The following is an 18035-nucleotide window of genomic DNA, read 5'->3' on the forward strand; positions in this document are numbered from 1 at the left end:
GCTGTAGATTTTGTAAAACTTCCGACACAAGTGAACCGTCTAAAACGTTAAATGAATGCGAACAAACTGGTGATAGCCTTGATGAGCAAACATCTTTAAAAACATACTGTGTTGCAAAACATATTGACAAAAAGAAACAACCAAAACTTATGTCAAAATCTAAATCAGACTCTAATTTACGCTTACAAATTCCAAAGGTAACCAAGGTAACAGAGAGCACGGTGGCTCTCGATATCTTACACGATGAAATGGACAGTGGTCAGTTTCAAGAGTCAGAGATAATCACTACTGTTTGTGCTGCAAGTGTCGAGTCGCGCGAAAGTAGCAACGATACCTCCAGGCAGAAGCTAGTGCAGAGTGTTGAAGTTAGTAGTGCAGAATGTTCTTGTTTAACTAAGTTGAGTGATATACGAGAACGTGAACTGAAAGTAAAGAAAAAGGAAGAAGAGGTTAAGATACTCCAGCTTAAAAACCAAGAAAAACTTAAAGACCTTAATAAATTAGAATCCTATTGTAAACGTTTAGAAGCCCGTAATGAAGAATTACAAATTACACTCCAAACGGTTGCTAAGAGACTTGAACGTCTTGAGGCGGGCGAATGTGTTAATGATAAGCGGCATGATGCCGGTCCAATTCCTAATGAATCTTCGCGAGAAAATGTGCAGACTGGCTGTAATAGCACGATACAGGCTAGATTGACTAAATTACAAGATAGACTAACTAACTTTGTTTTTGACAAAATAGAAAGTGAACTTGAGCAGTTTATATTTAGAGACAATTTTTGGCATGATACTAATTGCGAGAATATCTCTATTCCGCACAATAAGCGCCATATTGTTTCAAGCAATCGTGTACTAGAAGCTGCGAGTGATATAGGTGTGCATACAGCCGGCGTCAGTGTTTGTGCTATGCCGGTCCTTACGAACATTCACAGCGTTCCCCCTGTAACCCTGTCAACAACTAGTGTGGTTTCGACAGCCGCCGCCAGAGTTTGTGCTATGCCGGACCTTATGATCATTAGCAGCGTTCCCCCTGTAACTCGGTCAACGACTAGTGTGGTTTCGACAGTCGCCAGTGTTTGTGATATGCCGGACCTAATGAACATTAACAGCGTTCCCCCTGTAACTCAGTCAACAACTGGTGTGGTTTCGACAGCTGCCGCCAGTGTTTGTGCCACGCCGGACCTTATGATCATTAGCAGCGTTCCCCCTGTAACTCGGTCAACGACTAGTGTGGTTTCGACAGGCGCCAGCGTTTGTGATATGCCGGACCTAACGAACATTAACAGCGTTCCCCCTGTAACTCGGTCAACGACTAGGGTGGTTTCAACAGCCGCCGCCAGTGTTTGCGCTGCGCCGGTCCTTACGAACATTGACAGCTGTCCCCCTGTAACGCTGTCAAGGACAAGTGTGGTTTCTACAGCAATGCAATACAATGACAGAGTAGAGAGCGTACCGAACCGCAACAATGTAGACCGTGATAGCGAACAATATATGTGTCAGTACCGCCTAGACGTGTCCATCAACATCCGTTGATGTATCTACTGGCGGGCACTAGTGTAAGGAGCTTTCCTGATCAGCATCCTTTTTTGTACCACGTCAAACATCGGAACATTCCCAGATAGCGCAAGGGTCAGAACCGATTGTTAGTTGTGAACCTAGTAGCGAGTCTTCAAAAACATTAGGGATAGCTTATTTTAATTGTAAGAACATTGTGACTAGTACACTCGCCATAGCGGACATTTTAAGTGTAATGATATTATACTTGTGCAAGAACATTGGCTATTTCAGTCTCAAATTGATCTCTTAAGTGAAGCTCACGAAAACATAAACTCGGTTGGAAAAGGTACAGATTATAATGACCCATCATTGCCTACACAGCTGATACGAGGTTTTGGCGGGGTAGGTGTTTTATGGAAGAAAGAACTTGATCCAAAAGTGACCGTGCTTGACGACGGAGGAAACAGAATTCAATGCCTACAACTTTCTAACTTCAAGGACAATAAGGGATTAGTCATAGTGTCTGTATACATGCCCTGTCGGGGGTTGAGCGGTAATGTGACTGAGTTTTGCGATTGTGTGGACCAGTTAAGGGAAATCATTTTTAAATATAACACTGACAATTATATCCTTTTGAGCGGCGACTTTAATGAAAATCTTGGAGGGGCTCATGGATCTAGAAGACTCAATTACTTGAAAGAACTGGTAAATGACTTTGATCTTAAATTTGAGAATTCCGGGGAAACATACCTTGACCCTCGAGGCAACGAGTGCACCGAGATAGACTTTTTTCTGTACAACGTGCCATCAGTGCTAATCACTTCAAGAAAGGTCGTACTTAATGACCTGCGGACAAATACATTGGATCACTATCCTATTAAGGTTGAACTTTTGTGTAATTTTACTTTAAATATAAAGCCAGAAGACAGCGTTATAAGCACTAGGGTGAACTGGAGAACTATTGATAAACACGTATATTCCATTAGGGTCAAGGACGGTCTCGCAACCCTAGAAACTGAAATTGATGATGATAATGTTGAGGAGGTTGTTAAAGATTTCTGTGAGCTTATGAGTGAATCTGCGTCAAATCTTGCCAGTAGAAGGAAACTGTTTAATTCTAAACCTAAGTTAAAGGTGTGGAACCAAGACATTAGAAACAATGTCATGAACATGAAAAGTGCATACAAAGCTTGGAAGCAGGCGGGTAGACCGCGTGGAGAGTCAGTGATTTTTTTTCCTCAAATTTACAGCCAATTTTCGGCTGCTTCCCAATCGCAAAAATACACGTTTTTTCCCAAAAATCTGACCAAAATTTCCAAAAAAAAGCCCAACTTAAAAAAACAACAACTTTTTTTAGAAAGAAGTGTCATATAACTTTATTATGATTTCTTAAATCTAGGTCTCAACTTTATTTTGTAAACATCTCACAAAATAATAACTTGAATTTAATCATTTTTGTCCATAAATCATTCCATTCCCAAACTTGCCACTTTTATTGATAAAAAAAAATCCCAATTTGACCAGACTCCTTTTCCAGACCTGTTTACCCTACCAATTGCTTCTCAGTAGTATGGAGGGCATCTCTCAGTAGTTTGGGGCTGTTGTCAGTAGTTTTAACCTTTTCAATCATTTTGAGCATTAAAACACCATGACTGGGTCACATAGCAGTTTAATGGTAAATAAAGCATTAGATGAATTTACTTGCTAATAATTTAATCTGTTAAGTGATTTTTTTTTTGCTTTTATTTGTTACAGCCTGTGCCATTTGGATTGGGAAACATAGCGTGATAAACCATGAAATTGGATCAAATAGCGCAATAAACCATGACGTTGGGAAACATTAAGCATTATAAATATGATTATAAGTAACAGAATTAAAATTGTTTTTAAGTGCAGTTGACAGCATTTTTATATTATAAAGTGTTGCTTTAAGGTCTTCTTACAATGAAGACAATATTTAGTTAATATCCATCCACATGCATATTATTTTAACTTGCAATAATCTATAGATTCTTAAATACACCATTTGATCATAAGCTCTTTAAGAGTAGCTATTAATTTTATTCAGTATTTTTAAACATTTAAATATCATAAGGGGAAAACATAAACAAATATTGACAAACACCATTTAGTGTTCTTGTTGTGTTAATGATGTATTAAATGGAGTTAAAATAATATATTGTATGTGTTTACCTTTGAATATCTTGCACTTGACAACCTCAGTTCAATGCTATTTCATTAAACTGTACAGCGTAACAAACATAATAAAGCAGAATATGCATATGAATCTTGAGTATACAGACAGATCCACTAACATATAAATCAAATCATGTTTGTCTCTTTCCATTTTTCGAACGATACTCATTGTGAGTAGATTCAAAGACCTATAGAATACAGGTACATGTATTCTATAGGTCTTTGGTAGACTGAACACCAATTTTCCAACACTCGTTTCCGTGACGCACATTCACTGTGCAGATTTCTGATAAATATTTGTTGTTGTTTTTTATCCCAAACGTAGTATTTTGCGTTAATTAACACACGCATTACATTATTCCTTAATGCCCATATGATATCCGTTTTTAATTTGAATGGTATTTATTAATTTCGCCGTTAATCGCAATTTCTCGTCTGCTTGCCGCCATCTTGGACGTGTGTAAAAACAGGCGTGCTCAATCCCGATACATCGACTATCGTCGGTATTCTCCGAAATAGAGAGAGATGTGTATACTGAATAGCAACGTAAAATCGTATATATTCCGCTAAATTTGCAAACCAATACGTAAGTCAGTTGTCGTTCGGTGACGACTCGACAAGCTCGATCAGCACTCGTTTCCTGGGAGGCTTGAATTTTAACGTTTCTTACTATACAAGCGCCAAAATGATTATGATTGATAAATTACCCGCAAAGACCGAAAATAAGCAAAAGTACGATTAAAACTGAAATTTGAGCATTTTATCAATGGATCCGTAGTTTTTCAGTACATATCAGTAGTGCGTAGTTAAGCCAAATAATCTGTAGTAACTACGGCGAATCCGTAGAAGTAAACAGGTCTGCTTTTCTAGAAAACTCCCTGAACATGCACTTAAAAACAATATCACTTCTGTTACTTATAATCCTATTTATAATGCTTAATTTTTCCCAATTTCATGGTTTATCGCGCTATTTTTCCCAATTTCACGGTTTATCGCGCTTATTTTCCCAATTCAAATGGCACAGGATGTAACAAATTAAAGCAAAAAAAATCACTGAGAGTGGTTTGTTAACTGAAAAGAACTTGGCTAAGAGGGCACTACGATCCAGTGTTAGGCAGGCAATTGCGAAAAAAGACTATGAACTAAAACAGAAGATAATTGAAAGCAGGAAATATGACTCTAGAACATTTCATAAGCTAGTGAATAGCCAACATAACAAGCAGGGCAGGTTTATTACTGATTTAAACGTAGGTAACCAACGGTACCAAGAAGATAAAATTGTATGTGGTTTTCATGATCATTTTGAAGCTGTTGGGCAACAGGCTGCCAATGACCTCTTCGACAATGTATATGATGAAATCGTTAATATTGAATACGGACTGACTGTGAATATGAACCGCAATCAATACGTCCAACCTGTAACTAAAATTGAACTTGAAAAAGCAGTTAAAAGTCTGAATACTGGTAAAGCGCCTGATGTTTACAACATGTCAGTCGAACATATATTGAACTGTGAAGACAGCACCTTTGAGTATCTTTAAAAGGTTGTATCCCATGTATTTGCTAGTGGACTGTTTCCTGCGGCTTTGAAGAGAGGTGTGGTGACTCCCATTTTCAAAAACAAAGGTGAACCCAATGTTTCAGGGAACTATAGGGGCATAACAATTCTACTGGTGATTGGCAAGGTCATTGAAGCAATACTGCGTGATAGGATAGCACCAAACATAAAGAGCAGCCAGAATATATTCCAACGGGGCTTTACTAAGAACTCTTCACCACTAAATTCAGCTTTTATAGTATAAGAACTGTATCGTGAATGTCATGACAATAGATCCGAAATGCATTTGATCTTTCTGGATGCGAGATCTGCATTTGATGTGATAGACCACAAACACCTTATGCGACGACTGGGTCACATTGGAGTATCCAACAAACATTGGTCCCTAATCGATAGCTTCCATAGTGATTCCACTAGTGCAGTTAAGTGGAAGGGGCGTGTCTCGGCTGAGTTCAGTGTTCAGCAGGGCGTTAGACAGGGAGGAGTACTGAGCACCGACCTTTACAAGGTCTACGTTAACCCGCTGCTTGATCGCCTACAAGAAGCCAGGGTGGGATCCACTATCGGTGACGTCAAATGTTCGGCCAGTGCTTGTGCGGACGATATATGCTTATGTGCCAAGACGGTCAATGAAGCTCAGGAACTGTTAAACATTTCAGCAGAATTGGCCAATATGGAGCGATACCTGTTACAACCTGTAACCAAGAGCGTGCATATCCATGTTAGTCACCAACGTAAAAAGGGCGTGTCTACTCCTTTCTTCATGAACAATGACGAAATCCCATCTGTGCCAAGAGCTATACATCTCGATATTATACGAACTGACTCTATGCTGAACAACCAAAAAGCTAACGTGGATTAAAATTTTAAAAAAGCAAGAAGAAAAGCATATAGTATATTCGGTAGTGGTTACAAAGGGCAAGCGGGACAAAATGTACTGTCAATTATTCATCTTTACAAATCTCATGTTCTGCCCGTTCTTATGTTCTGTTATTACCTCCTGAACGCATTATAAACTGTCTTGAAGCATTCCAAAGAAAGTTTGTTAAAGAAATTCTTAGACTACCAGAAAACACAGCCAATGCGGCAGTACATCTTCTATCCGGACTTTTACCGATCGAAGCACAAATTCACATACAGGCCATGACTTTCTTACATACTATATGCTCGCAAGATAAAAACAGTATTGAGTGGGCGCTACTTGTACGTCAGATTAGCTTTAAATCAGTTGACAGCTCATCCTGGTTCATACAAGTGCAGCATATAATGTGGAAGTACGAGTTGGGGACTGTTACTGACGTAGCTGACAACACACCCACGAAGGGAAAATGGAAGACACGTGTACTCAAGGCGGTTCATAGCTACTGGAGTGATCAAATAGACAGTTTAACACCCTTATATTCCACATTGTTTTTCTTGAGACAAGATAAGTATGTGCCTCAGGTAAGATTCTCCCTTTGCTCTCATTGGAATATACGGCCAGAGAGTAAGAACGGTTAAAAACAAAGGTACGGTTACTCACAGGGACTTACATGCTACAAACAAAACGTAAGAACTTTAACCAGTATGATATAAACCCAACATGTCAGATGTGTGGTGAAGAAAATGAAACCGCAGAACATTTTGTGTCCAAGTGTAGTGCCCTGCATAGTGTTAGACAGTCAATTATGGTAGACATAGAACGTCAGTGGGAGGCGATAACAAAGACTTCCTTTAATACTTTACCCGTAGACGAACCGCTCTACATACTCATCAACAGTTGGCCAACTTTAAAGACTTTCCTGAAAACCCATTTGTCTACAGAATTTCACGAGTTTGAGAAGCATTGTAGACGGTTGTTGTACGGTCTGGACAGGACACTTCAGTTGCATTTGGTGACCAATGCAAGCCAGCGACCACCCCGTACCAAACACAAAAACACTATAGAAGGGCATAATTCTTAATTAAAGTGGCAATAGTGTTTATTGGGTATTTTTATTCAAGGCAATACAATTCTAATGTATGTACAGAAGCACTCTCCGACCTTCTGTAAATTAATTTTCACTTAATGTTTTATTTTCATCTCATTTAATATTTTAACAACTAATGAAAAATCGCGCGTACAGTTCTAAGTCGCATATATTCGCGATTAGTGGATAGACTTATATTCTAGTGAAAGGTGTGTGATTTAAGGAGTGAATAGTGTGAACGTGTAATATAGAGTGTTTATATTCGGTGGAGGATAATTCACTGTCTACAAACAATTGTTTGGTTCCTCTTCAAAGGGGGTTCAAGAAGAACACAGAACAGAATGGAGAACCTCTGACGTAGTACACATAATCTGTGACATGTACACATAACATTTCGTACTCAATAGTGTACGAAACTTATATTTCATACTCAACTTTTTGCGCGAAGGTATCTATGATAAATTTTCGTAATATTTCCATTAAGAACGATTTAAAATTATAATTAAAGCGATGATAAAAGTAATTTTGAGCAGAAATAAACAATTTCAAGGCTTTTTTACATGAAATAAGCACTTTTCAAGCACTTTTTTAAGGCCAACCTTTGTTCAAGGGCTTTTCAAGCCTATGACTCGTTTTCAAGCACTTTTCAAGCCCTGTGCGAACCCTGGCGTTGTAAAACAACGAGTTTTCATGACGACAACAACTTTAACAAACATTACCGCGACAACGTGGAGATCGATCTACATAATGTTTTTTCGTGGACGATCTCATAAGTCGAGTAAGAGCAAACACATAACTTGAGTATGAGTAGTTTATCTTATATAAGATTTATGCAACGGGCATCGCATTGCGCAATGGTGCACATCGAATTACGGAAATGAAGCGCAGTTTTTCGTTTTAATGGGAGAAGAACGCATGTCATGTAATGGAGTGATTAAAATTGCCTAATGTTACAAAAGGTGCTTTTAGAACTCATTTCATTTGAAGATATAGATGTGTTTCATTGCATAATTTGATTTGTTGTCTCTGTGTTAAGGTTATAAAAGATATGTTGTCTTTGTTTCGATGTTATAAGTATTAATTTTTTTTCCAATGATGTTTTTTTTTCCTTCTTTTCTTTCGACCGCCCGATGGACCATTTTCAAAATAATTTTTGTAAACCAATAGAAAAAAAAGTCGTGGCCTAAACACAAAAGTGTGATGGGCAGACAAACGGAAATGCAATCACTATATGCCCACCTTCGATGGCATAAAAATTTGAATTTACCCGCTCATTTTTCAACATGCGTTCTAAAAGGACGTACACCGCCTCATTGAAGCTGAATTTGTTGAAGTTGCAGAACATGAAAACCACTATTCTTCAAAGCAATTTAATGTGCATCGAAAACATGTACAAGATTGGTGCAAGATGGAAGATGATTTGGTGAAAGATTCGAAAGCTGCTAAACGTATGAAAGAAGGTCGCCCACTCAAGGTAGAGCTTAAGCTATGTTGTAAGCTTTTGTCATGAAAATGAATAATGTTAATTTCTTTATCAAGTTAAGTAACTTTGGTACTGAATAGTATGAGAGCAGTACCCGTGATTTTTAGTATTTTTCCTCAATTTTAATTGTTTATAGTAATAAAATTAAAAAAAAACTTTAAAAGGTAAGGCTCTTTCTGTTTTCAATATTGTAAAAAAAATCAGTAAGACATAGTACAACTTCTTAATGGCTCAAATGGGTGTACTGGTAATCACCTAGCAATAATTATAGCAGTGACACCATGCATACTAGTAGTCGTGATTTTGATATATATTGGTATCAACACATAAAATCTTATTATAACAAACAAGCGATGTGTTTGTGAAATGTCCCCATGTATTTGACCTTTGACCTTGAAGGATGACCTTGACCTTTCACCACTCAAAATGTGAAGCTCCATGAGATACACATGCATGCCAAATATGAGGTTGCCATCTTCAATATTGCAAACGTTATGGCAAATGTTAAAATTTGCTCAAACAAACCAACCACCCAACCAACAAACCAACAGACTATAGTGGTGGGGGACATAACAAAAACTAAAAAGATCTAATATAAATTGAATTAATGTACCTTTAAATTACGCAACAACTACCGTAGCTAGTTTAACAATTTTTCTACATATAAGTATCCTGACATTGATAAATCATTAATGCGATGGTTTGAGGAACGACGGCAGCAGGGGGTTCGGGTGACAGGGAAAAAGTTGAAACAGGAGGCCTTCAGGTTTTATAGTGAAAATGGCAACCAGTCCTTCAAGGCCTCAAATGGCTGGTATGTGCAGACACTTCAAAAAGCGACATGGAATACAGAGCTCCAGATAAGGGCTGTACAGCCGTAAATACGGCTTTTTCATGAAGGTTTACACATTTATTTTTATAAACTGGACGTACAATTACGACCTTAATATCCCTCTTACGCATTTACGAAAAACATCTGGCCGTACCGATATGTCGGGGTCAGCGCGGCATAATTTGTTGATCTCTTACCTAACGGCGCTTTTCATTAATTGAAATTGCCGAAAAGTTGTAGACTGGGTTCCGGTATTATAATCTATTCTGTGGCGTGATTTCTGGTAACTCGTAAGCTCGTCAAAACCAATATGTCTGCGCACAATGGAAGGCCGGCTAAACCGACAACGGTTCAAATAAACACTTTGTTGTCATATAATGGCTACATACGGTCGTCTAACCATTCTGACATTCAATCTGTAAGCCCATAATCCATTTGAAGTGTTTGCTTAAGCTTTTTAATGTCATACCGTAAAACGTTGTGTTTAAGGCGCACATTTTTACCCCCCAAATTTAATTTTAATAACTTGATGCGTGTTATGCACAACTACAGCCATGCCAAGACATTTTTTCCCTGTCAGTTACCCAGTTACGGTAACTCGCATCATTCTGTTCCCCGTTGTTTTAACTGTAACTATGTTAATAATTGTGATATATTCACGATCTGAATATAGATGGACAAACGTTATAAAGTTAACATTAATATTTTCTATCTTTTCAGGTACATACAGAGCATTGAAATCAAATAAATTTGAAGAAGAAAATGAAAAACAAGGAAGCCATTTTTATTTAAACTTTATTGTTTTTTCCCACAATATTATGCCCTACTGTACTAGGGTACACAATTTATTTAGGGACACTTGTTGATTTACAATAGTATGTCGGCAAGGTCTTTCCCGATATATTTATTATTTTTCTTGCTTTTCAAATGTGTTAATAGAATTGATGTTGTGTTTGTTTACACGTTTTCATACTTCTTGTCAAGATTGGGGTTGTGATTATCGAGCAATTTGCGTCACCTGTCAAGTTTTGTGTTGCTGGGCTATTATCAAAACATGCGAACCGGCAAACAACTTCAAACCTCCATTGTTTGTTTAACGCCGGAAATGTCAGTAATGGAGTTGAGAAGTTTGAGTCGTTAAAGTCTCCTGTCAATTATAGACGCTCGAAAAGAACGCGTGAGATGGGAAATGTAAATAAAATGTGCGGTTGTGAATAAGTCATGTGTGAATAACTCCGTGCCAATACCAATAAAAAAAATTCAGTGTCTTAGTTATACTAAGCACACTAATTGGTCCGCAATGTGTACTCCTCCACGATAAAATCGTGGACAGTTACTTCGGAGACTTATGATGAAAACCTCGATGGTATCCACGTGGAAATTGTGCATTTCATGCATAATTCATTTAAATCGAAACATTTACACGTAATATTATCATTAAAAAAAAAACCCACACAAACAAGTTGTATCTTTATCGTTATCGTCTTTAAGATAATTAATTATTGAAAAATAAAATAACACCTGAGATCGGCAATATAAATTAAACAATTTTCAGTGAGCCTACGGTACGGAAATTTTGCCTTATTTTGTTTTTGCTTCAAAAACTTTTTTTCCCGATTTTTTGCTTCAAAAAGTAGATGCGCGTTATACATAAATGCGCGTTATACACAGCGTTTTACGGTAGTTGGCATAGTCAATGCCAACTTTGACAGTTGACTGCTAAAGCAATGATTCTTTTGAGATGAGACAGTGACATTGGTGTTCATTTACTTAGCTTACAAGTTGGCTTGTGTTTTCTTGTCAAGCAAAATGAATAAATAGTATTTAGTCATGAGTGTTAATGTGTAGTTGTATTTGCATCAAAATTTAGAATGGAAAACCTAATAAAGCAACTGTTTAAAAAGCTAAATATATTTATTATAATTGCTGCAAATGATTCTGTAAAGTCAGTTATACACCCTTCAATATCCAAGAACATGGGTAGTACAGTACTACCTGTATTTTTGGATATGGTAGTACAGGTACTAATTGATTTTCAGCGTTACTCCTTTTCTTTCTGTCAGTGGCAGTACCGTTACTAATTTCACAAATCCTTATCTGGAGCTCTGTGGAATAACCTTTTGTAGGTCTACTCACATGGCTCAGCATCCCGTACAAATACCTGACGACAAGGTTGACAAGTTTCTACAGTTTGTAATAAAAATGAGAGATTTACGGGAATATGATGAATAAAAAATTCTTTACATGGACGAAACCCCCGTGTGGTTAGAAATGCCAGGCAAATTTTTGCTTGACACATTATGGCGTTCATGTTTCATCCACAGGACACAAAAAAGAGAAAATAACTGTAAAGCTTGGTGCATACGCCGACGAAACAAACATGGCACCCCTTGTTAATTTGCCTGGTGTTCAACCACCAAAAAAGGATGACATTCCGTCAGGTATACAAGTGATCATGTGCGGAGCTTGCAAAAAAATCATGGGCCAACGAAGACACTATAAAATTCTGGCTCCAAAAGTTGCTGGGGATAAATAACAGTAGACGGCGTCTCTTGGTGTGGGACCCATTCAAGGCACATATAACCTGGGATTTGGTCAAAACCAAGTTAATCACACACATGGTGGTGATTCCTGGTGGATGTACTAGTAAAATGCAACCAGCTGATGTGTCATGGAACCGGCCGTTTAAATCTAAATTGGCCGAGTACTATGACAAATGGATATTTAATGACAATGTGGAAAAAACACACTTTGGTAACCAGAGGCCACCATAGAAGGCACTACTGTTGATGTGGATAAAGGAAGCCTGGGCAGAAATTACCCCTGCAATAAATGGAAAGTCATTAAAAAAGCGGGATAACCCTAGCCCTCGATGGTATAGAAGACGACTTGTTTCAACAGTCTGGCTATGAGCTGTTGTCAGAATTTAAGGGATTCAGCGATGATGACATTGAAATTGCGGAGAAGGGGTGTGTGATAATATTCAAAATAATAGAACACTTTTCAAAACACTATAAAACGTAATGTTACTAAAATAAAAAAGAAACAACTGCAAAATATTTTATTATTATATTTCAGAATCTTGAGAATGTGGCTGGGACGACCACAGGAATAGAACTCCCCGAGTCAGATGATGACACCAATTATCACTACACAAGCACCAATGTTGATAGTGACGACCATTAAGATTTAAATGTGAATGAGAATTCATTGTGAATATTATGTCAATTAAAATGAAGAAACATTGCAATTATTATTATATTTATTTGTAAAAAAACACACACACACACAAAATAACACAACAACTATAGCAACACAATTAATAGTGCCCAGCATACCGCACATTGAACAACCTGGGTAGATCTGTATTTAAACGCACGGTGTTCAAAAAAATAAATCGTAACATGACTTTGACATTTAATACAGAAACCACCGATACAATAATAAAATTGCCTGCATGTTGGAGTCTAATCCTAACATCGATATGTTCCAAATATATATATGTTATTATTATTATTATTATGAGCTCATCTATTTTTTGGAAAAAAAGAGCTATTGTCATCACCTGAGCGTTGGTGTCTGGTTAAGTATCAAAGCTATTGCATTCAAACATGGCAAAATTACTAATTATCATTAGGGGACTGGGCAGGCAAAGTTTGATAACTCTGGATGGCATTTAGACAGAATTGTTAGCCCTTTTTATACTTAGAAAATTGAAAATGTGGTTAAGTTTTGTGGTTATGTCCACTTTATTGCTAAAATTTCAAAGCTATTGCTTTCATACTTGCAACACATACTTACTATCAACTATCATAGAGGACTGTGCAGGCAAAGTAATGTAACTCTTAACTGGCATTTTTACAGAATTATGGCCCCTCTTATACTTAGAGAATTGAAAATTTTGTTAAGTTTTGCGTTTAGATCCACTTTATTCTTGAAGTATCAAAGCTATTGCTTTCATAATTGCAGCACTTACTATCTATCATAAGGGGACTGTGCAGGCAAAGTTATGTAAATCTGGCTGGCATTTTGACATGATTATGGCTCTTTTTTTTACTTAGTTACTTTGAATATTTGGTTAAATTTTGTGTCTAGATCCACTTTTCTTCTAAAGTATCAAGGCTATTGATTTCAAACTTCAAATATTTTCTTATTATTATGAGGGTACAGTACCTGGCAAGTTGATTTTGACCTTGACCTTTGAATGACATTGACTCTCAAGTTCAAAGTATTAAATTTTGCAAAAATTGCCATAACTTCTTTATTTATGATCAGATTTGATTCATACTTTGACAAAACAACACTTACCTCCCCCCAATTTTTGTCTCTCCATTTTTTTCTTATTTTTGAAATATCTTATAATAAATGAACACACCCAACACTAAACCCCCCCTCCCCCAAATATCATGGTTTGTCAGAAGCTATATATTTGACCTTTGACCTTGAAGGATGACCTTGACCTTTCACCACTCAAAATGTGCAGCTCCATGAGATACACATGCATACCAAATATTAAGTTGCTATCTTTAATATTGCAAAAGTTGTTGCAAAATGTTAAAGTTGGAGCAAACAAACACACAAACCAACCAACCAACAGACAGGGTAAAAACAATAATTACGTCCCCCAATATAGTGGTGGGGGACATAAAAAAACACAAATATTTATTATTTTTATTATTTTATTTTTTAAAGACTGTCCAACCAACCCAACCAAAAATCCCCCCCCCCCCCCCATTTTTTTCTCTTCATTTTTGAAAGATAATGTAATAAATGACCACATCCGGCACTATACACCCCTCTCCACCACCAACCCCTTTTTGATTGAAGTATTGAGATAGGTCCCTTCACCTTTGAACAGAAAAATAGATGAGCGGTCTGCATTCGCTTGCCAATTATATGTAACCTTGTTGATAAAAAAATAATCAGTGAATTAAATGCAATTACTTTAGCCCTTAGCAGCCGAGAAAAGGGGGTGCTATTATTTTGATCGCTCATTCATTTTATAATACGATAGGGATGCCTTTATTAGGGCGGGAGCGTTTATTAGGATAAAGATGGTATCTTGTAAAATCTGGAAAGGTCCTGTAAAATTAAAGAGTTAATGGACCTTATGTCCTGAGGATTTTTTTTATCTTTCGCATGGGTTGATTACTGAACATAATATTAATCTGTATAGAATGAATGCAGAATAGTAATATCTGTTTAAACATGCTGTGTAACCAACTATGTTGAATGAGAGATATAGGTTATCTTTTAGCATATCATATCAATCCCTTCACATGTAGATCATGTGAGTAGACAGCATGTGGTGATGATGTGATGATGGTTCAAAGAGCATTTTTAATATATAGATCAATTCATATTTCAACGTCACACTAAGTTAAAGAAATGGCTTCCAACTTTGACAGTTCCATTCATGGAGGATCAGATTTATTCTTTGACTTTTCTTGCCTTGCCTGTCAGGAAAATGACAGAAATACAGAGGCTGAATTTTACTGTGAGGAGTGTTCCAAGTTATTCTGTGGGACATGTGTGAAGCTCCATGACACACTTTTTAAGAAGCATGCAACTTTGGGAAAGGGTAACATCAACCAGTGGCCAGATACTAATGTGGATGCACTAGAGCAATGTCAGGAGCATAAGAAACAACAACTGACAGGATTCTGTGAGGACCACAATCAGCTGATATGTCATGTCTGCCATATCTACAATCATCAGTATGTATCTTTTTTTCTATACCACATTTATATTATATATAAGTGCCTTTTTTCATACTTGAGTTGTGCTTTCAAAGGCGCTTTACATTTTTCCCTGATCACTGGGTCATAAGTCGTCTGTTTAATTAAACATCTTGGCGCAGTATGCAGCCACGGCACATTGGCTCATTTCCCTCACAGGTACCCATTTATACACCTGGGTGGAGAGGAGCAGATGTGGGATAAATTTCTTGCTCAAGGAAATTCCAGTGGTCGGGGCGGGATTCAAACCCAGGACCTCTCGATCCCTAAGCCAGCGTCCAACCATTAGACCACTGCTCCCACACATGTAATCTTTCATATACATTTAATTAAAAAATAAAAGGTGCCATGTTGACCTTTGGACTCAACATTTCCTTTTAACTGTGTGACCCAACTATCTCTCTTCATAAAATCTAATAAAAAATAAAAAAACAAGAGAGCTAAAATTAGCATCCAGTTGCTCAACTGTAAGCAAAGTGTAAGAAAGTAGTACTAATAGCATGCTCACATATAACAGGTAATGTGTTGACAACAAATCAAAACAAGAGATATCTATAAAACATGTAAGCCCAAGACTTGCCTAACTGTTGTGACCTAGATCTATAAATAGTTGAGCTGAAAACTTATTTTTTGCTCGCTGTTTTTGTAGAAAACCCGAGGTATTGTCATAGCCAGCTCGTCGTGTCATCCGCTTCGTGCTAAACCTTGACATTTTGCTCTCAAATCAAAGTGTTTCCACCTACAACTTTGAAATTCATATGTAGATGCACCTTGATGATTTCAACACGCCACATCCATTTTTGGGTCACTTAAGGTTAAAGGTCAAGGTCACTGTGACCTCTAAAAAAAATAAAACAAGAGCTGTCTCCATCGGAAGACATATGCCCCCCAAAACCGTTTTTCGAAACCTACACGAAGACCCTAAGTTCAAGGTCAAAGGGGTCAAATGTGTGTGCGTATGGAAAGGCCTTGTCCATATACACATGCATCTTCAATATGAAGGTTACATCTGAAGTGACATAGAAGTTATGAGAATGTTTTGAGCAGAAACACAATTTTGTGACAATTCAAGGGCCGTAACTCAGAAGTGCCTGGGTAAATTTAGCTGATTACGTAACTGAACCTAGATTTTATTGCCTTACACATTTTTAAGAAGTTTGATGAAGATCCGATGACAGTTGCTGGAGTTATTTAGCGGAAACAAGAAAAAACTCATTTTTTTATGATTCAAGGGCCGACTATCGAACTTGACCTAGATCTTATGACCTTACACATTATCATGAAGTATGGCAAAGATCCTATGACATTTGCATGAGCAGCGTTTTTCCTCTATATAAAGTTGGTACCGGAAAACGGTATCATTCCCAATGAAACCATTTTTCCCAATTTCAAGATTGAAATTCCAATTTACGTAAAAAAATTCCTAATTCATAGGAAAAAAATCGGCTATATTACTCTTTCGTTTTGCTATAACAATCAAGTGAATAAGCTAAAATCGGGGATTTTTAACCAACAGGGGAAGTAACCGCTGCAAGCTTTTGATTGGTTCCCGTTGTCTGAATACTCAAGTGTTTGAGAAAGGGAGCTTGATGTTATACATTTTCGCAACAAGATGGCGAGCCATAATTCGAAGTACTATCTTAAGAAAATATAAAAAAAACAGGGCCCTCTCTTGCCGCCAGGGGAAGCCACCCACAGCCATCATGAGGGGGAATTTTCGCGTCGATGACCTTTTATGAGGGATTTTTACTTAGTCTCTCATTACTTCATTTTTTTTTGTACATGTTTGCACTATAATATTTTAATGTGATTTACATAGACATACATTTAATTAAGTGTAAGTAGCATGATACCAGCTGGCATCATAGGTATAAAAGTATTAAAAAAAAAAAATAATAATAAAAAAAGTTGTTTTTTTTTGAGGGGGGAATTTTTAGCTGAAATAGGGGAAAAAAGTATATTTTTTTCATGGGGGAAGCCGACTATATTTTGCGGTAAAAAGTGCAAAACGAGGGCCCTGAAAACTGTCCTTAAATGCAGTCCTTTCCCGTACGAAATAATGGGGCGGATTCCGGGCGTAATCGGGGCGGAATTGGCACGTAATGTTGGAATTACGCCCGTACAACTGGCGGAATGAGTTTTACGCCCGGAACTAAAATAATTTCTGGGCGTAATTCAACTGTTTTTTCCAGGCGTAAAACAAATCCGGGCGTATTTTTATACTTAGAATTTGTATGATGGAGATTTGTGGACGGAATTTTGCACTTTGTTTCTTTCGTGGGGCAGAATTTCATACTTATAAAATATTTGTGAAGCCACATGACGGAATTTTGAACTTAGTAGTTTTTATAGAGAGTAATATTGGACTTTGCAAATGTCTATGAAGCTGAACAATAACTTAATAAATTTAATTTAAACTTAAGTACTGAACAAAATATTACCAGTAACTGATAACTTAATAAACGTTTTTAAATAAAAATATTTAATTTTATTTATACATTTGTACAATCAATGAACATTCATTATAGACACAACTATTTCAGTCACAGTATAATTAATTCAGCATAAAGCTTTGATCTAATTTATGATTTTCATGTTCCGATTCTAAAACATATTTTGTAGTATTTTTATACTTAATTTGTGAGAAGCTGAAAAGGAGACAGACTTGTGAACTTGTGATCATGAATTATACTCTTAGAATTTGCTTTATTATTGGCAATATTGCTGGTAAAAAAAATAAGGAGATAACAATAACACATTTTAATTAAATAAATTTTATC

At 37.0% G+C, this 18035-nt stretch overlaps 2 protein-coding genes across 4 annotated transcripts in view; one reads left to right on the forward strand and one right to left on the reverse strand.

Moving 5' to 3' along the window:
- The window catches only part of LOC127858622 (meiotic recombination protein REC8 homolog), a 162436-nt gene that overhangs the window by 20339 nt on the left and 124062 nt on the right, over nucleotides 1-18035 (reverse strand). The gene's annotated exons all lie outside the window — the stretch shown is intronic.
- The window catches only part of LOC127858625 (uncharacterized), a 31089-nt gene continuing 27857 nt past the window's right edge, over nucleotides 14804-18035 (forward strand). For both annotated transcript variants that reach the window (XM_052395831.1, XM_052395832.1), the window contains exon 1: nucleotides 14804-15234. In XM_052395831.1, coding sequence (XP_052251791.1) covers nucleotides 14906-15234 — 329 coding nt within the window. In that variant the 5' untranslated portion in view covers nucleotides 14804-14905. The remainder of the gene's footprint in view (nucleotides 15235-18035) is intronic.

This window comes from Dreissena polymorpha, chromosome 14 (assembly GCF_020536995.1).
Source record: "Dreissena polymorpha isolate Duluth1 chromosome 14, UMN_Dpol_1.0, whole genome shotgun sequence".
Classification (NCBI taxonomy): Eukaryota; Metazoa; Mollusca; class Bivalvia; order Myida; family Dreissenidae; genus Dreissena; species Dreissena polymorpha.